Source organism: Phoca vitulina, unplaced genomic scaffold (assembly GCF_004348235.1).
Source record: "Phoca vitulina isolate PV1807 unplaced genomic scaffold, GSC_HSeal_1.0 scaffold71, whole genome shotgun sequence".
Classification (NCBI taxonomy): Eukaryota; Metazoa; Chordata; class Mammalia; order Carnivora; family Phocidae; genus Phoca; species Phoca vitulina.
This window is the reverse complement of record NW_022589774.1, coordinates 8483308-8504552: the sequence shown is the minus strand read 5'-3', so window position 1 is coordinate 8504552 and position 21245 is coordinate 8483308. Positions and strand designations below refer to the sequence as shown.

General features: G+C 39.6%; 1 protein-coding gene across 5 annotated transcripts in view; it reads right to left on the bottom strand.

Annotated features, from left to right (window-relative positions):
* CACNA1E (calcium voltage-gated channel subunit alpha1 E) overlaps positions 1 to 21245 on the bottom strand; it is a 493636-nt gene that overhangs the window by 124443 nt on the left and 347948 nt on the right. For all 5 annotated transcript variants that reach the window (XM_032393033.1, XM_032393035.1, XM_032393036.1 and 2 more), the window contains one exon: positions 20660 to 20763. In XM_032393033.1, the coding sequence (XP_032248924.1) occupies positions 20660 to 20763 (104 nt within the window). The remainder of the gene's footprint in view (positions 1 to 20659; positions 20764 to 21245) is intronic.

Genomic DNA, 21245 nt, shown 5'->3' with positions numbered 1-21245 from the left:
GATTCCAAATACAAATGCTACCCACTTCTCAAATTTAGCCAGGAGCAAATCTTGACCAGGGTTGAAAGGCTAGATGGACAAGAAATTCCTAGAAAGAAGAGATAACCTGAGCTTAATTTATCTGTGGAAATGACCAGCACAGCCCAACCTAGAGACTGCTATTTGCTTCTGCTTCCGAGGATAGTACTGAGGAGAGGGGCCAGAAATGAGTGACTGAATGAATAACACACCTCCTCTCTGGGGGGTACCTGATCTGGGACACAACTTGGCCTTGAGGTTCCCTTGGACCGTTTTAGAATTTTTTTTTTTCTATTCATGGGTGTATGCACAGGGAATGTAGAGGGTGGGGATGTCAATAACAGCATAGTCCTGGATTCCAGGACTCTGGAAAGAATATTAAGTTGCTTTATCCGCGGGGGCATCTTTTAACCAGAGGCATCCTTTTGACCACTACTGAGCAAAGGACAGGAGGTGCTCCACATGGGTTAATTAGTGCATTCAAGATACTGTTGCTTGGTTATTTTTGTAGCCCCGATGGTTGGGAAAGGACATTTGCAGAATAACTGACACTGTCCCCTTGAGAAACACATGCAGAATTTCTCCTATGGAGAACAGCGAGGAAGCCGTTGGGTCAGTTTGAAAAAAGCGTATCCACGGATTTGACATAGAGGTCAGACTCATGCAGACTGTCGGGGAATGGTAGCTATTCTCTCAAGTCTGATTTTCTTTTCCATTCTAAGAAGGAGTCAGAGCTGCTATTCAAAGCCTGTTCATTTTCTTCATGACATTTACCATTACTATCACACATTATTCGTATGTTTACTTGTTTTCTCCCTTCGCCGTTAGAATATGATGCCCATGGGGGTGATGGACCTCATCTTGTTCACTATCAAACCCAGAGTGCCCAACACACAGGTGCTTCATGAACGGTTGCTGGAAAAGTATTTTAATAAATAAGCAAATAAATGTTTTTTGTTTTTTTTTTTAAAGATTTTATTTATTTATTTGACAGAGAGAGACACAGCGAGAGAGGGAACACAAGCAGGGGGAGGGGGAGAGGGAGAAGCAGGCTTCCCGCAGAGCAGGGAGCCCGATGCGGGGCTCGATCCCAGGACCCTGAGATCATGACCTGAGCCGAAGGCAGACGCTTAACGACTGAGCCACCCAGGCGCCCCGCAAATAAATGTTTTGTCTCCTTAATCTACCTCTACTTAAATTATCTTGTGTCTTCTTCCCTCAGTTCTTGTTCTCAGATACCTGCTGGCTGAGGTACTAATGTCTGCAAATAATGTCATCCCTCCCTCGTGTTATATTTGATCAGTGGGTACACCTTGATCTAAGGGAAGAGTCGAATATGAAAATGTAGTGGGAGGGTGAGTGAGGAGAAGCTGCCCTGTGTACAGCACAGAAGGCCGTGGGAAGAGGGGAGGAAGATCACATCCCATTTTACTGCCATTTCAGTCAACTCTGGTGAGGGTTAGGGGGCTTCCTCTGGTCTGGTGAGCTTCAGCTTATGGATATGTCATCTGGTTAAACAGATCAGTTATCAAGTTTAGTTTAATATGGGTAATGGTAATGTGGACCCTTTAACTGGTTTTGGGGTCCCTCTTATTCTTCCAAATGCCCTAAGTTGCTGTTCATTTCCTGGGTTCTCTGTAGAACACAGCATCTCAGTGTTTTCCCCGCATATCAGAGTTTGCTTCTTCAACAGGAAAAAGTAATTTCAATATTTTTGCTAAATGAGGAATATTTTAGGATGCAATGATAATTAAGTGTTGAGAATGTAGTGATGCACTTGACACCAAGGGGAAAATAAAGAACTTTTAATTCAACTGCAACTCTAACAGAATCTGAAACTTAAAAGCTAGAAATGCCAAGCACCCAGTTTATAACCAAGTTGTAAAGACTGTGATTATCAACTGGGGAAATTGGGAGGTATTATTTCAGCCACCTCAGCGTGCACATGTCTGCAAGTGCACAGAAAACATGTCTAATTATAGGGGCTTGACTATGGGCTATAAGCTCAGAATGAAGTGAGGTTCTAACACTATTACAAATTTCCATGTGGTAAAAGCAATTACTAGGAGATTCCACAGACCAGAAAAAGAGACAGGTTCAAGCATAAATTCTTTTCTAATCTTGAAAAGCATAAGATTTTGGCACAAAAGCTACAGTGAAATGAGCATGTGGAATAAATTATGACAGCAAAGAAAGCCATTTAAAAGCCTCTCAAATAGCAACGATTTGATTACACTGGGTCATGTCCACCATACTGATACTGACAAATGTTCCCTCTTTCTCCCAGTAATGGAGAAGGTCTACACAGTTCTCAGAGTTGTCCCTTGATACTAGCAAAATAATGGAGTTCTATTACACTAATCTGTGCTCAGCCCTTCAACTAATATTAAATTTGAGTTTCAGGGGAATTATACCCACTGAAAACAATGCCCAAGATCTCAGGAAAATTTCTGACCAATACAGACATCCTACAAAAAGGAAGATGGGCTATGATTTGTTCGCTGGAGGGCATCTACTGGGAGCCTACTGTGTGCCTACTAATTATCCTTGCTAAGGGCTGGGGAAAGGAAGATGAACTCACCATGCTACCTGCCTTCATAATTTTACAAAAGGGACAAAGACATCCACAAATAATTATAAGACAAGTGCTCTAATAGAGGATCATACACAGTGCAGTGGAAACACAGATGAGGAAATGTAAGGGAAATGTGACCTTACAAGATGAGTACCCAGTCAAATAAAGCAGGAGAGCGGAGGAGGATTGTAGAGGTTGGTTATTTCGAGGCAAAACGAACAAAGAAACGGAGGGATGTGTACCTGGGAAACCCAGGAGCAGCATATGTGTGGCAAGGCTAAAGGAGAGAAAGGTAGGATCAAGGATGGAAAAGTAGGTTGTTGCACTAAGCTTTGAGACGTCATGCAAGATAAGGAACATTAATTTGGACTCTTTAATAAACTGATGATGAGAGAAGCTAGCAGTTGAAGCTGTGTCTGTGATTACTCTGTTCACTTTAAAGCCTTCAACTGTTAAAAGTTATTCATCTGTTCTACACACTCAATGTTGGTTTACTGTTTTAGTTTATTCTTTTTCTAAGAATTTACTGGTCCATAATATTTTAAAATGTCACCTATTTTGGGGCACCTGGGTGGCTCAGTTGGTTAAGTGTCTGCCTTCGGCTCAGGTCATGATCTTGGGGTCCTGGGATCGAGCCCCACATCGGGCTCCCTGCTCAGTGGGGAGCCTGCTTCTCTCTCTTAGTCTACCCCTTCTCCTAGCTCATGCTCATTCTCTCTCTTTCTCAAATAAATAAAAAATAAAATCTTTTTTAAAAAGTCATCTATTTAATAATCATTGGCCAACATTACTTATATTGTCTTAAAATTTCAACATAAAGTTGTGATACTGATTAATGTTCATTGAATATTATTTATTTTTAAGTCAGCCAGTGAGGACACAGAAAAAATAGAACTCTCATATATTGCTAGCAGGAATATAAAATGGTATACAGCCACTCTAGAAGACAGAATGACAGTTTCTTATGAGACTAAACACACACTTACCATATGACCCAGCAATAGTACTCTTGAGCATTTATCCCAGAGAAAAGAAAACTTATTCACACAAAAATCTACGCAGAAATCTTTGTGGTAACTTTATCAGTAATAGCTCAAAACTGAAAACAACCCAGATGCTCTCCAAGGGGTGCATGGTTGAACAAACTGTGGTACATCGTGCCATGGAACACTATTCAGGATTAAAAAGGAATGAACTACTGTTACATGGAACAATCCGGGTAGATTTCAAGGAAATTATGCTGAGTGAAAAAACTATCCATTTCAAGAAGTTACACACTGTATAAGTCTATTTATATAACATTCTTAAAATGACAAAATTGGAGAGATGGAGAACAGATTAGTGGTCACCAGGGGTTGTAGGGAGTGGGTAAGGGACTGTGGTGTGGTTATAAAGGGAGAGCATTTGGGGTTTTCTCATTCCTTTCTGAAACCATATACTTCTTTGTCTTCTATGACATGGTGCTTTCATGATCTCCTTTTGACCCATCTTGATATTCTAACTCTTTAATGCTTAATGTTTTGATAAATCTCTATCTCTGGCTCTTTTTTTCTTTCCTATATGCCTTCTATAGATAACCTTATCTATTTTTACCATTTTCTCTATCATGTCCTGATAGCCCTCACATCTTTTCTCTCTCTGTTCTTAAAACACAGATACTGGCTAATCCTATCTACCCGCTTGGCCCTCATGGACCTCAAATTCTGTTTGATATCTAACGCATCTCCCTCCCAGAACATGAGCTTTTTCCCCCCCCTCTATTATTCATCTCAATAAATGGGACTAAAGTTCTCCAAGACATTCACAACTGAATCCAGGGATATCCTCTACCATCTTCCCTCACCCATTCCAGCCAATCACTTACCATATCCTGACAACTTCACTACCTAAAATCTTCACCTGTTTTCTCTTTACTTTTCAATCACCAGTGCATGATATCCTCATTTTCTGTTCACAACCAGATCTTTTTTATGGTCTTATTACTAGTCAATCACCTTTTTAAAAAACCATCTTCCCTAATCCTCTACAGGCTCTATCTAAAATTCAAAACTAACTCAACTTTTGGGCGCCTGGGTGGCTCAGTTGGTTAAGCGACTGCCTTCGGCTCAGGTCATGATCCTGGAGTCCCTGGATCGAGTCCCGCATCGGGCTCCCTGCTCGGCAGGGAGTCTGCTTCTCCCTCTGACCCTTCCCCCTCTCATGCTCTCTCTCTCATTCTCTCTCTCTCAAATAAATAAATAAAAAAAATCTTTAAAAAAAAAAAAAAAAACTAACTCAACTTTTGTCTTTTGATTTTTATTAATGAACTATGGCAGTATATTTCTTATTTTTATAAATTCAAATGTATCAAGTGTTTCCTTAATGGCTTATTAATTTGTATCACACTTAAAAAACCTTCCCCCTTGAAGAATTTTAAATTGTGCATAATCTCTTTGAATACTTTTATGGTTTAATTAAAAAATATACACTTTTTTTATACTAGCTCCACCTACAATTTATTATGGTGTAAGATATAAGAACTGGGGATCTAACTCAATTTTTCTCTTTTCAGGTGCTGGCCACTTATTAGTGCCATTTATTGAATAATTCATTTTTACTAATTTGAAATGACATATATATATACTATTGTAAATTCATATATATATATATATATGTGTATATATATATATATATATATATATATATTTGAGTCTTCCCTTGGTCCTCCTATTCTTACATCACACCACACTGTTTCAATTACTATAGTTTTAGAATATAATTTACTACTTGTGGGAAAAGCCACACTACTTCATCGTTCTAAGAAATGTCCTGGCTATTCTTACATACATAAGTGTTCAAATAAATTTCAATTTAGTAAAGTGAAAATCTTATTTGTGTTTACTAATATTACATTAAAGTTAAAGACTAAAGCAGGGGAAAGAAAGATCTTTGTAATTTGAGGTATTCCTTTTCAAGAACAGGGTTTGCCTTTCAATTACCCAAATGAAAATACACAACAATTAGAATATGCTCATATTGGAACTCAAGCTTCACAAGTGCAGAACTTGTTGTTTGTTTTGTTCTCTGCTACGTAGGCAGCATCTAGAACACTGGCTGGCACATAACAGAAGCTCAATACCTATTTGTTGAAAAACTGAACAAGTGAAAACATGAATGATTCCATTATTTAGGCCACAGAAAACCATTATAAATAGTTAAGATATACAAATCACGTAATTAAATGTCTAGCTTAGAAAGACTGCTTTGCTGATAGACAGCAGGCTGGATTAGAGTAAGGAGAGCATTTAAAGAGACAGTTGCTACCGTCCAAGATATAGTTCATGAACCCTTTCAAGGGTGGAACCAGTAGGTCTTGATGAGCGATTAGATGCAGAGAATAAGTGAAAAAGTATTAACTGAGGTTACTGTCTTGGATAATGAATGTGGTAAAAGGTAACAGATGGAGATTATGAGGGGATAGTAAGTGGAGGGTAGGAGAATGAGAGAATTAATTCAGTTTAGAGCATCCTGAATTTGAGATGCCTAAGGGATACCTAAGCAAAGGGGTACCCTTTGGAGCTCAGTGGCAGACAGGTAAATTAAATCCAGGTCTGTCTGTTAACAAAGCCATGTCCTTAAACATTATTTCACATTATATTATTCTATTAAGTAAACATTAACTTGTCCTCTGAAAAACAGAGAAGTAAAATGGGATTTTTAGATAGAAACATTCTTGAAATAGGTTTAAATATAGTGTACAAGTATGCAATATAGTGTATGCTGTGCACGGTGGATTCAGAATGGTACAGTTATCTACTGGGTCATCAAGTACTTCATGGGAGGAGGAAGACTGAACAATGGTACATGCATGCATTAGAGTTGGAACATGAATACAAAGTATCATGTACATGTGTGAAAATACGTAAAAATGTATGTATAGAAATGTGTGTGTGTATATATGGTGTGTAGAGATGTGTGTGTGTATGTACACACACACATATAGAAATAAAGGTATCAGAGTATTAGAGGGTGAATCTACACTAAGTTAGTTAGGGTATGGCAGAGGAGATAACAGGATTGTTTCAGAAACCTGAGAACTTGGCCAACCAAAAATAACCATCAAAATCCTAGAGGAGAACACAGGCAGAAACCTCTTTGACCTCAGCTGCAGCAACTTCTTACTAGACATGCTGCCGGAGGCAAGGGAAACAAAAGCAAAAATGAACTATTGGGACTTTATCAAGTTAAAAGCTTCTGGGGCTCCTGGGTGGTTCAGTTGGTTAAGCATCTGCCTTCGGCTCAGGTCACGATCCCAGACCCTGGGCTCCCTGCTCAGTGGGGAGTCTGCTTCTCCCTCTCTCTCTGACTACAGCTCCCCCTGCTTGTGTGTTCTCTTTCTATCAAATAAATAAAATCTTTTAAAAAATGTAAAAAGCTTCTGCACAGCAAAGGAAACAATCAACAGAAAAAAAGGCAGCCTACGGAATGGGAGAAGATATTTGCATATGACATATCTGATAAAGGGCCAGTATCTAAAATCTATAAAGAACTTATCAAACTCAATACCCCCAAAAACAAATAATTCAGTTAAGAAATGGACAGAAGAAATGAACAGGCACTTTTCCAAAGACATCCAAATGGCTTAAAGACACATGAAAAATTGCTCAACATCACTCAGGATCAGGGAAATGCAAATTAAAACCCCGATGAGATACCACCTCACACCTGTCAGAATGGCTAAAATTAACAACAGGTGTTGGGGAGGATGTGGAGAAAGGGGAACCCTCTTGCAGGGTTGGTGGAAATGCAAACTGGTGCAGCCACTCTGAACAGTTTGGAGGTTCCTCAAAAAGTTAAAAACAGAACTACCCTATGACCCAGCAATTGTACTACTAGGTATTTACCCAAAGGGTACAAAAATACAGATTTGAAGGGGCACATGCACCCCAATGTTTATAGCAGCATTAGCAACAATAGTCAAACCATGGAGAGAGCCCTAATGTCCACCAACTGTTTAGAGTATATTACGCTAAGTGAAATAAGTCAGTCAGAGAAAGACAAATACCATATGATCTCACTCATATATGAACTTTTTAAAACTTTTATTTAAATTCAGTTAACTAACACAGTGTATTATTAGTTTCAGAGGTAGAGTTTAGTGATTCATCAGTTGTATATAACACCCAGTGCTCATTACATCAAGTGCCCTCCTTAATGCCCATCACCCAGTTACCCCATCCCCCCACCCACCTCCCCTCCAGCAACCCTCAGTTTCCTATAGTTAAGAGTCTCTTATGGTTTGTCTCCCTCTCTGATTTTGTCTTATCATATGTGGACTTTAAGACAGAAAACAGATGAACATAAGGGAAGGGAGAAAAGAAAAAAAGGAGAGAGTGGAACAAGCCGTAAGAGATTCTTAACAATAGCGAACAAACTGAGGGTTGCTGGAGGGAGGTGGGGGGGGTATGGGCTAGATGTGAGATGGGTATTAAAGAGGGCACTTGTGATGAGCATGGGGTGTTGTATATTCAGTGATGAATCACTGAATTCTACTCCAGAAACCAATATTGCACCGTATGTTAACTAAGTAAAATTTAAATTTAAAAAATTCCATGTGCAAAAAGTTCTTCAAAAGGGGGGCATTTTTATATTTGCCCCTTGTCTCAACATCACCAAAAAGGCGCCTAATGATGTCGTAACATATTTGTTCAAATATCTCTATAAAAAGGGTGAGTCCATGTCAAACAGTACCTTGTCTTGATTATTTATCTTGAGAGTCCTACTTACTGATTTCTCTATTTCGTCTCCATTAACACTTCAACACTGCCCCTCGATGTTGATCTTTCTGGATGTGATTGTTAGCTTCTATCACCCCAGAACACCACACTTCCGGATTTATGACTTAGGGCATAATACTTATTCACTTTGAGCTTTACTCTCCTCATTTGTAAAATAATGATAATACGGTGCCTAGCACCATTGTGAGAATCAAACAAATGAACACAAATGGAATGCTTTCTAAATGAAGTGTCCTACATTTAAAAAGAATAACCATTTTAGTCTTTTTCTGCTTCCAACAGACTGAGTTGCCCACAATTCCCAATATGATGACAACTTTGTCCTTTAAAAGCAATTATTCCCTAAATAATGCTACATATGATTTTAAAAAAGGTTAATATCTTTGCCATATGAATAGATCTTTTATGTTCATATGAAAAAAGATAAACATGCCAATAGGAAAGTGGGAAAAGGACATAATCAATAACTAAAAAAATATGAGTAGCCAATAGCCATGTGAAAAAAACGTTCAGTGTGAGCCGATGACTTGTCTGGAAGACACAGGCAAGGGCCATCGCTCTGCAGAAAAAACAGCCTCTCCGGGGCTGTGATTTGCTCCTTACTTTTAAGATATCAGAGTCTTTAACTTGAAAATGGCAAGGCCTCTGGTATCCTGTCTTCAACATATGAAAGTTTTTTTGAAAACTCCCTTTTCCTTACCTCCCCCCACCCCATAGTATATAATCAGCCACCCCTCACAACCCCAGGGCAGCAGCTCCTTCTGCCCACGGGTCCTGTCCCTGTGCTTTAATAAACCACCATTCTGCACCCAAATTAATTAATTAATTAATTAAAAATACCAGAGTCTTCCTTAGTCTCTGCAGTATTTTTCTCCAGGAGGTCACAGGGAGTATGGCATCCTCTAAGAGGGGCCTGGTGTTACTAGATTTCCTCTCAATTCAGCAATTATTTACTGAACCCAAGAACAAGGCACTAATATGTTAGGAGAGAGCCAATTATGCAGAAAGCCATCTCTAGCATAAGAAACAAAACCTAACGGGGGACAGGGACATTCGTAGCTCTAAAACACTCCCCTCACTAACTATGCAGCCTTAGGCAAGACTCCAAGTCTCTCAGCTTCCATTTCATCATTTATAAACTGGGGTTAGCAATGGTATCTTACTCATGAGGCTGTTATAAAAATTAATTGAAATAATGTATATAAAGTATTTGGCATACTATCAGGCAGATGAGCTTTCAACAAATGTTAGCTCTTGTCTCCAGTATTATTAAGTTCTGTAACAAAATTGCATGTTATTATGAGTAATTGGTTCTATAATGGATAGGTACACAGTGTTATGAGAGTATATGAGAGAAAGATTTTAATCCTAACTGAAGAACAGGAGGAGGGGTATGGACCTGGAAAGATCTCATGAAAGAGGTCAAAGTTGAAACAGGTTGTGAAGGCAAGAATTCACCAAGGAAAATGAAGGGGTCAGGGGCCTACTCTAGACCATAGGAGCAGAGCACAGAAAGTCCAGGGCATTTCCAAGAAACTGTAACAGGAGGAGAGTCTAAGGTGATGGCCATATGGGTGGCACAAGAATGTGGTCCACTGGTCTATTATGACTATTCCATGCAGAGCACCATAGTGGGTCAGCCCTACCAGTGGTATCCAAAAACATCTTAGTTCATGCTAATTGACTCAGTGGGGTTACTTGGTAGGTAAGAAGAAGGACTCTTTCCCAGGCCCACCTCCTGAGGTGTAGACCACGTTCTGGAGAGAAGAAATCTGCTACTAATAGCTAACACTGATTAAGTATTAAATTTCTCCCAGGTACTAAGCACTTAACATTCGTGATCTGATTTAGTTTTCCCAACAATCCTACATGGTGGACAATAGTATCCTTGTTTGCCATTGGGTAATCAAGGGTATAGAAATGGGAAGTGACTTGCCTAAGGTCATAAAGATGACAAGTGATAGAAAAGGGATTCAAACCCAGATATACTGTGTAGCAGTCTGTATTTTACTACCAAGCTTTACCTATTGTGCAGAACAACAAAAGCACTCTGGACAAGGAACCAGAGAACCTCGGTGCCAGTCAAGATCTGCCACTAAATAGCTATCTATCACTTGGGCAAGTTGCTTCACTTTCTATTCTGGTTTCTTCAACGGTAACACAGAAGCCAGGCATAAGCTTCGCTTACAGTCCCTTCTACCTCAAATAATTTTTGTCACACTCTAAGACACAGCTCTGACAACTGATATACAGAACAGGGTCTTGGGGGAAATGTGGATGCTTCCCACAAGCTCTCATAACTTTGTATGTGACTTCCATGGTCACACAACTCATCCAGGAGAGTGTCATCCTAGTCATGGAGGGACTACAACTACTATTCTGGTCATTACTGGTGTTGAACATGAAATCTCTGTCTGAAGGACTGGAAAGTTCTACATGTCTTGCCAGCTACCAAGGGTCCCTTCATTTCCATCAAGATTTGTGCTGAATGCTGGATAATTTCCTTCCAAAAAGGACATTTACTGTATGGAGAATGTGTTTAACAGAATTGGTGTTTGAGCCTGGCAGACCTCATCCCAAATTCTGAACCTGCTGCTTAACAGCTTTGTGAACTTAGGCAAATTACCAAACCTCCCTGTCAGTTGCCCTATTCATAAAAGAAGATAGTAATACCTCATAGGGTCATTGTGAGGATTAAATGAAACAACATATCTCATGGCACTGACACAATCTTCAACGCATAGCACAATCTCAATAAATTACAGCCTAAAAAAAAAAAAAACCTGAAACAAACCCTACACTATTGCTATAAACTAGCCAACAGGTGTAAAGTGCGTTATGTTTTCTCAAATTCAACAGATCCAGAACCTACACTCTTTCCCTCAAAATCTCTTTGTCCTGCGTTCTCCACCAGCCACGTGGTGGCTCAATTCAGAAATCCAGAAGCAGTCCAAGAGATTTCCCTCTTATTTCCGCCCCCAGCCCACACTCAGACACACCCACATAGTCACCAAGTCGTGCGCATCCTGTGTAACCAGCACCTGTTGGGTCTGGCCCATCCTGTCCACTGTCATGCCGCTGTACCCCTTCGGGTGGGCCTCGCTGCTTCTCTGCTTTGCTCCTAAAGTACCTCCCTGCCTCCAGGCTTGTTTCTCTATATATTTTCTGCAGGATGATCATCTTCAATTGCAAACTGGTCATCTTCCCTGCTTAAAACTTGAGAACCTCCCACAAGCTTCTGGAATCAGGTTTAAACTCATCAGCTTAGCCCATCTGATGAGCCCTTTGTGACAAGCCTCTGCCTTTGCCTCTAGTTTCATCTCCTCTACTTTCCCTGACGTAATTCACTCAAGTCAGAATGGCCTTCTGCACCTCCTTAACTACCAACCTGTTGGGATGTCCTTCCTTTTTCTTCTAGCCAACGATTACTCATTCTTTCAAAGTATACATCAATGGCAACTTCTTCACTTGGCCTTGACTGATCCTTGCCCCTTCTAATTTAAATGCTCGACCTGTGCTGTCTCTCCACCTCAACTACAAGCTCCTTGAGGGTAACAGCTCTCTGTTCTTGTCTGATATCCTTGATTCCTGGTAGCAGGTGACATACATCGAGAACTCAGTAACACTGGATGCATGAATAAATGAATTTCTATGGTTGATTCCAGGGTCAGAATCCTGGCAGGAAAATTACTGTGCAGTTCACCTATATACAAGTCAGGTCTGAGAAATACTCAGGTGCTATCTTCTAATATCCAAAGAGAAGCAAGGGCAGGTGATTCAGGAGATGCAAAGTTTAATACTGAAGGTACATCTGTTGGTGTCCTTGTGGACAGGGCCTAGGTCTTATTCACTTTTGTATCCTTAACAATGCCTTGCAAGATAGTAGGCACTCAAAATATGTGATATAAATCTTAAAAAATACATATGACATATATGATTATAAAAATAGCTTTTGATAGGGCTAAAATTCTGGATCTCCTTGAACTTAGATTCCATTACATGTATTTTGAATTATTTCCTTAATATATCTACAATCTCCTTATTTTATTTATCTTTGTAATCTCAGTCTAGCAAAGTGTCTAGTGCATAGCAAATATTCAATAAATATTTATGGAATTCCACTAAATTGTCAAACCCACTCAGCAAATGAGTTTGGTGTCAAGACAGACAGACAACTGTCCCCTTGCTTGTTATGGGAGCCACTCCATTCACATAAGAGATGCAACCAGAAGAATTCCTCCTCTAATATGGAAAGCTCACCATTCCCCATTAGTCCTTAGGGCAACAGGACCTGGACAGTGGGTCTTGGCATTTTCTACCTTGTATGAACCAGGTCACGTTGTTTACATGAAGACCAGTGTGTGTGAGTAAGTGTGTGTGTCCATGCATGTACAGATTAAAACTTGCACCAAACTCTGTATGGACAGGGCAATATTCTAGGCTAACCATTGGCAGCCTTTCTCTAGTTGTGCCACGTTGAGTGCTAGTATCCCTGAATGGAGGCCACCTGGTATATTAAAAAAATACATGGAAGCAAAGAAGCTTTGAAAACTATGACATGCTTTACATACATGAGGTTTCCAATTGCTCCCCATGTGCATTTGTAAGCAGTCTCTGGCCTGCCTGCCCCCGTCCCAGTTTGGAGACAACACAACTACTCCCCCAAGCCTACCTTCCCCTCTTTCCAGAAGCCCTGGGAGCAGTGGATGGAGGCAACGGGCTAGCTCAGGGTCATTTTCTGTTTGTGTGAGCCTTCTGCCCTGCAGCCCTGTGCTTATGCAGCCCTGGTTTGTTTCCATGGAGACAGGAAGCTCTGCTTCTCTTCAAGCCTAAGCTAATGGTTTTCATCAAATCCCATTTCCTCTGAGACTAGTAAAAATGCTGCAATGCTTCTATCCATACTTCCTCTTTAAATACACCGAAGCTGACAGCCCTCCCCTCCTGAGTCCCCTGCCCCTGAGATGGGTGCCTCAGCCATTTCCACACTGAGTGTCCTGTGGGCCACGAGCACTGGTGTAGGCTACCTGCCCCCTCTTGCCCAGACTCATCTTGTCACTTGCCAACACAGGGGCTCCTCCTTCCACTGCCTTCTTTCTCTGCTTTAGAAAAGCCTTGGGCACATAACATTCGAACTGCCTACAGGGCACAGGGAACATGTCCCCTGGAAATAAAACATCAGAGCTTTTCTCTGGCTCTCAAGTGCAACTCCCAACCAAACACTTCCTCCAAAGAGAAAGCCAACATCCCCTCATCCAGAGGCATGTGAGAACCAGACCAAGCAGAACAGAGCTTCCTTGGCCCCTTTATACACAGAACTAGCTGCTGCTGAACCCTCTGCAGACACCGGTAAAACCCCTTATGTGTTGAGCATCAGAATGTGAAAAAGAAACCGGGACAGAAATATTTCAGTCCTAGCCTGTAAGGCCCCTATTGTTAACACTCCTTGAAATGTCAGAATTTATTCACACCAGCTGTTCCCAGCTGCTGTTGTCACTTCCTAGGCTTCTCCAGAAGCGCTAAGGAGACATATGCCATTCTAGGTCTGTTTCATCTCCCAACCTGAGGAGGCTGTTCTCCCCATTAGAGAGGAGCTGATGGCCTCAAAGCCAATTCAAGCCAAACATCACAGGCTGCTACTCAGGTGACAGTCACCTAGACCTAACAGGTGGAGAAAATGAACGTCAATATTATCAAAGCGTATAAGAGCTAATGGCTGCTCCATCCCAGACCCCAGGCTAGGCCTCTGCCTATGAGAGACAATGCTATCCCATTTTACAGAGGAGGAAGTGGGCTCAGAGTAACCAGTCCAGATGTACAATGCTGGTAAGTGGCAAGATAAGGGTCTCACTCATGACTGTCACATGCCAAAGACCATGCTTCCCCCAACGTGCCACTCTTTCCCATCTGGAGAAGGATGCAGGAGAACTAAAAGGTATGACTCCAAACAAGAGCTGGTCCATCAGAGTGGATACAGTTAGATGTAAGAATTGTCCTGGAGGGCAGTGCTCTGTCCTATGTCCAGCTCTGTTAAAATATATCTTGAACCCATATCGAAGCCTTTTCTGGAACACCAATGATTTGTTAGCATGGCATCTACTTTTCTCCCTCTTCAAATAGTAAGAACAGGACTTGAATTTTCTAAATTAACACACGGACACACTTTGGAAACAAGTAAGGATAAAGATCAAGTAAGATTACATAAATAAGAGATATTCCCTCTGTAGAAATACATGAAGAATGAAGTCGGTGGTCAGGCCCCTTGCGTAAGTAGTCACTGAGAGAGAGCATCTGAGTTGTAGGTACAGGCTATATGAAGCAAATTACCTATAGCAGTGCTTGCACATAAAGGATGCCAATGAATGCTCACTGAATGAGTACATATATAAGAAGTCCCATTGTGTCTTAGAACTTTCCACTCAAGATACACGGTATTACGAACGCCTTCACAATGTCCCCTGCTTTTACTTCATAACCTTTTAACAAGTCACCACAGGCTCTCAGTACCACATATTTGGACTAGTATGGTTGTTTCCTCCTTAATCCTAGTGAATCTGGTCTCTCTCCATGCCGATTCTTCCCCCACTGATGCTAGATGAATGGTCTTATATACTCCTTTCATCCTACACTTTATGTAAGTGCAGCATTTTTACTTTAAAATTGTATTTCTATTTTTCTTAAAGTGATGCACATTGAGTTTTAAAGTCAAATATTTTAAAAAGACTTATCATGAAGAGATAGCCATCCACTGCCTCACCCCTCCCCACCCCTAATTCTCGTTCCCCAGAAACCATCACTTGTAATTTTTACCTGTATTTTTTTCTGGTATTCATTTCCAATTTTCTGAGTATTATACTTACACAACTGCTATTTCTTTATCTTTCCATTTTAGATACTGCTTAAAGACTCTTACTGTGAAAACTAAGATTTTAGTCTTTGACGTTCCCTCTCCCTCCCCATATTTACCTTCCCCCTCTCTCTCAAGTCAATTATAGCACCATAAGGGGCCATCTCACAATCCAGTGTTAACAATGAAAATCCGGTTGACAGCTGCAGAGAAAACTTACTATGCTTATATTCCTTTAGTGGTAACCCTTTTGTATTTTGTGGAATTGCTTAGATGGAGGTATGTGCATACAAATACATATATGAATATATAATGTTTATATATAATGCAAACATATTTGTATATATTTTATAAATATGATTATATATAATCTTCACAAAACCATTAAACTTTTCTGAATATAGTATATGTCAGGGAATATACTTGTTTCATTTTTTCCATAAAGATACTACTCTTAGAGCTCTCTATCACCCTATTCAAATCTGAACTTGCTGCTCTTTCGACTTCCCCTCATCATCATCTTGGAATCCCCTTTGCCTCTCTCCTCTATTGAATCCCTAGTTTGCATGAATATCATATCCTTCTCATTCTTCAATTAATTCCTTATTTTTAGGAATTAGTGACTCACATTCTGCAGTAACTTCTTCAGAAAGAGTGTCCCAAAATACTGCTATTCCATTCTCACAAATTACTGCTATTTTGGCTGGGTATAGAATTCCACCTTGGAAATTTTTTTCCTTCAAAAAGTTTTAGGAACTTCTCTGTTCATTTCTAACTTTCAGTATCAATGAGAAACCCAAAGCCGCCCTAATTCCTGATTTTGCATTGGCAAAATATATCGCCTTCCCAATAACCAGAAGCTTTTAGAATATTATCTTTATTCAGATGCTCTGAAATTTTGTGATGACTTTATCTTGTTGTGGTCTCTTTTCATTAGTTGTGTCAAGTGCTCAGTGGGCAGTTTTTTATTAATTAATTAAATTCATTTGTTTCCTTTTATCTCTCTCTATACCTGCCTCCCATCTCTCTGCCATACAAATTACCATTACAATATACTGGTTTCCCCGAGTATCTGAAATTTCATTTTACACCACTTCACTTTCATGAAAAACCCACATTAGTACCTATTTTCGATAACTGAAAAAAATTCAAAGAGCATTTTTGCCTTTATGAAATGGTAATTGCTTCTTTGCTTCATGTCATATTGGTTTATGAAAGGTTTCATAAGAATGCTCTACTTTCAATTCAACACCAAAAAAAAAAAAAACAAAAAATCATACTAAAAAATGGACAGAGGACCTGAATAGACATTTGTCTAAAGACAATGCACAGATGGCCAACAGACCCATGAAAAGATGCTCAACATCACTAATCAAAGAAATGAAAATCAAAAACACAATGAGATATCACATTACACATATATCAGAATGGATAGTAGCAAAAGGATAAGAAATATGTCTTGGTGAGAACATGGAAAAAAGGGAACCCTCATATACTGTTGGTAGGACTATAAGTTGGAGCAACTACTGTGGAAAACAGTATGGAGGTTCCTCAAAAATTTAAAAATAGAAATACCATATGATCCATTATTGCACTACTAGGTATTTATCCAAGGAAAACAAAAACACTAATTTAAAAAGATATAAGCACCCCTATGCTTACAGTAGCACTATTTGCAATAGCAAAGATATGGAAGCAACACAAGTGTCCATCCATAGAGGAATGGATAAAGAAGATGTGGTATATGTAGAAAATGGAATATTACTTTTTCATTCAAAAGAATGAGGTCTTGTCATTTGTGACAACACAGATGGACCTAGAGGGTATTATGCTAAGTGAAATAAGCCAGACAGAGAAAGACAAATACAATATGATTTCACTTATATGTGGAGTATAAAAAATAAATGAACAAACAAAAACCAGATTCTTAAATACAGAGAACTGGTGGTTGCCAGAGAGGGGAAGTGAGTGGGGGCATGGGCAAAATGATAAAAGGACTGAGTTACAAACTTCTAGTTATAAAATAAACCATGAAGCCAAATAGTACAGTTTAGGGAATGTAATCAATAATATTGTAATAATGTATGGTGACAGATGGTGACTACATGGTAAGCACCAGGTGATGTACAGAATTGTCAAATCAATAGGTTGTACATTTGAAACTAATTTAACATTGTATTTTAATTATATTTCAATAAAAAACAAAGAATGTTTTACTTTCAGATAGCAAGAGAAACTTGTATTCAATGTATACTTTTTATTTGAATGCATTCTTACAAACTATGTATTGTGTGTGCATGTATTTTTTATTTATGTGGGTGGTATTATACCATGCTATTTCTTGTTTTCACTAAACTATGCTTTTAAATTACTCTATGTTGCCATGTGTATATGGTATTTGTTGTTCCTAACTGGACTAGTATGTCATGGTATGCATCCAACAGCTTACCTATCTACCCTCCCAATTATGGATGTCCAGGTTCTCCAACTCCCCATCACCAAAAACCACTGCTGGAAAGAATATCCTTGCACATGTTTCCACAGACCTTTTACTCTGGCAAGGTGTGTTTACTGATTCTGGAAATATTTTTAGTATTTTTCTTTGTAAATTTCTCCCTCTCCACTTCCCTGTTCTCTTTATGGAACTCTTAATAGTTGAATGATGGATGAACACTTTGATTTTCTTATTTTTGTTCTACTTTCTAGGTGATATCATTAATTTCATATTCCAACCATTTACTACCTCATTATTTTCATTACATGTTTACATTTTTACATTAATTCATGTTACATTAATGTAAATTTTACATTATTTATTTTACATTAATCCGCAAGGGCTCTTCTTAATGGCGGAATTTTCCTTTTTAAATAGCAATGTTATTTTGTGGATAAAATTATTTCTATCTCTGCTGATATCAATCATGCTTTTTAAATCTTTTGCTCCCTGCATCATTCATATTCCCTCTAAATCCTTTTTTCTATGTATTATTTTATTTTTGTCTTTTGTTTTGGACATTTTCTTCAAATGCTGATGATCCCTAGCTGTGCATTAATATTTAAGAGCAAGTCTCAAAAGTCTTATTGGAAACTCGTGTGTATAGCTGGAGCTTCTAGAATGATGAGTGTAGTGGGTTGAATGCCCCTGCCAAAAAAAAATATGTCCACATCCTAATTCCTGGATCCTATGAATGTTACCTTATTCGGAAAAAGAGTCCTTGCAGATGCAATTAAGTTAAGGGTCTTGAGATGAAGAGATCACCCTGGAATATACAAATGACCCTAAATCCAGTGACAAGTATCCTCATAAGAAAGAGGCCCAGGGAGATTTTAGACAAAAGAGAAGGAGGCAATGTGACCACAGAGGAAGAGACCAGGGTAATGCAGCCACTAGCCAAGGAATACTTGCAGAGTCACCAGGGACTGGAAGAGGAAGGAAATAAATTCTCCCCTCGAGCCCTCACAGGGAGTCATGCCCTGCCAGATTTTGGACCTCTAGCCTCCAGAACTGTGAGAGAATTAATTTCTTTCATAGTGTGAAGCCACCTAGTTGTGTTAATTTGTTGCAGCAGCCAAAGGAAACTAATAGGAGCCTCACTGAGGGTGATGGGTGGGAGCCATTTCTCTGTCCATCCTCAGATATCAACATACATAAGATTCTTCTCTTAAGATGGACAGTTTCCCCACAGAGGAATCCTACTAACCCTTACCAGATTGATCCACTTTTGTGAGTCAACAGTAGATGTGGGCTGGGAGCATAATGTTCAGTTTGTGGACTTCACTACAACACATCACCCTTACCCTCAGAAGTACCTGATTTACCATTGCAAATTTCTGATTCAGCCTCTACAGAGACAAGACGTCTTCTGACTTTGGCTGGGGTGGGGGGGTTGGGCGGGGCAGATACCTGTCAGAAGTGTTTGGGGGTAGAGATCTAGGATGTTGGGCAAGAGGGCATCTAAGTGTTCCTTATGAGGACTTTTGACCAATCCTCTTGTTTTTAGTGCCACCCATACTTCATCTCTCAGACATACATGGTACCCTGAATTCCCGAGCCTCTCCGGGACTGTGCAAGCTGCTGAAGGACAATCATTTTGCCTTTTTATTGGCCTTCCTCACCAAAGGCAATTAAACCTCAGCTTTCCCACCACTAGATCAGTTACCATTTACTCTCTGCCTTCAAAACTTTTATTGACATCTCTCATCTTTGTCATTTCCTCTCTTGTTCTATCACTATGCCCTTCTTAAAATTTATTTCCTGTGTTAGTAGAGTTACAAGACATAACAAACTTGGTTCAATCTGCTATGCTGAAACAGAAGCACCACCATCTAATTTCCACCTCAAGAACTTATGCTACTCAGAGAAGAAATTAAGTCCAGTTTTGCTTAGAAAAATCTAAGACCCTCTAAAATCGACCCCTGTAATAGCCCTAATTTTATATTTTTCATTTCCCAAAGTAAAGTATCAGCTCTAGATAAGTCAGGTTGCATAACATTCTTTTCCCACTATAATCTGAGTCCCATTTCTTCAGTTTTGCTTATGGTATAGTGCTCTCCTTCCTGGAATGTTCACTCACATATATTCTATTTTATCCTATTACATCTTGTACATCCAAGCAAAAGCCCAGTCCTTTATGAAGCCATTCCTGATAACTTCAGACTAAATAGATTTGTTCCTTCCACCAAATGATCTATAGCTTATATTAGTAAGTAAAAGAATTTCCATTCCCTGTTTCAAGTGTGTTGTCCTGTCTACAAAATATGATTTTCTTTTTTTTTTTTAAGATTTTATTTATTTATTGAGAGAGTGAGAGAGAGAATCCCACGCAGACTCCATGCTGAGCACAGAGCCTGATGCAGGGCTCAATCCCATTACCCTAAGATCATGACCCCAGCTGAAATCACGAGTGGGACACTTAACCAACTGAGCCACCCAGGTGCCCCACAAAGTACAATTTTCTTAAGAGATTTCGTGTGCTCTTTGCAATGCTTACCATGGCACTGGACACTGAGTACTTGCTGACTGAGGTACACTAATCCAAGCTACAAATATGGGATTTGATGTTCAATACATGACAGAATAATAACCTTTGAAGGTAAAGATTATATCTTATTCAACTTTATATCCCTCGCAACCAGCACAGTGTTTGACAAAGAAGGTCTATGACTGTTGAATGACTGAATGAAAAGATGGATACATGAACTCTCACTAGATATCATGTTCAATGTTGCACGTGGTTTAAATACTTTTTAACTCCTAAGAAAAATAAACATGATTAGAACAATGTTCACTACTGTATCCGCAGCTGCTAGAATAGCACTTGGCACTTTGGGGCTGCTCAGTAGATGTCTTCTAAACGAACGTTAGATGAATGAATTGGTCGGTAGTCAGGAGCATTGGTTTACAGTTGGAAAGAAGTTAGGAGGAGAGAGGAACGTCTGGCTTACCCGGAGAGCACTCCCAGAACTAGGTTGAGAACAAAGAAGGATCCAATGATGATGAGGGGAATGAAGTACAGCCAGTTCCAGGTGGCTCCTAAGGCATCATTGGTCTGAAAGAAAGAAAAATTGTTCCTTAATGTTTTACCGAAACCACCTGCCAGAAGGAGGTCTCCCTTCCCGAAGCTTCACATATATGGTGATACAACAAACACAGGGTAATACAATTAACACTGCCTGCTTCATTCCCAATTTGGTGTTACTGTGGGTTAACTCATATTCCACCATGTAAAGAGGAAAGGACACTGCATGAGCCTCACACGATATCCTGAGTAGGAATTGTCCAACACCCTCACTTAACAGCTGAGATAACTGAATCCAGAGAGGTCAAGTACTTTTCCAAGATCATGCAAACAATTACAGGTTTTATAGTGTTCAGTGATGTCAGTTCCAAGCTTTTGCAGTCTAAATTGGACAAATTCTCAAAAAGTCAGAGGCAAGCTAGGTCTATCAGTCTATTCCATGGATGCTGGCGAGAGCCTTGACAGGGCTGCTTGGGAGACATTAGTGTCATCCACATCCTGCTCAGCCCTTG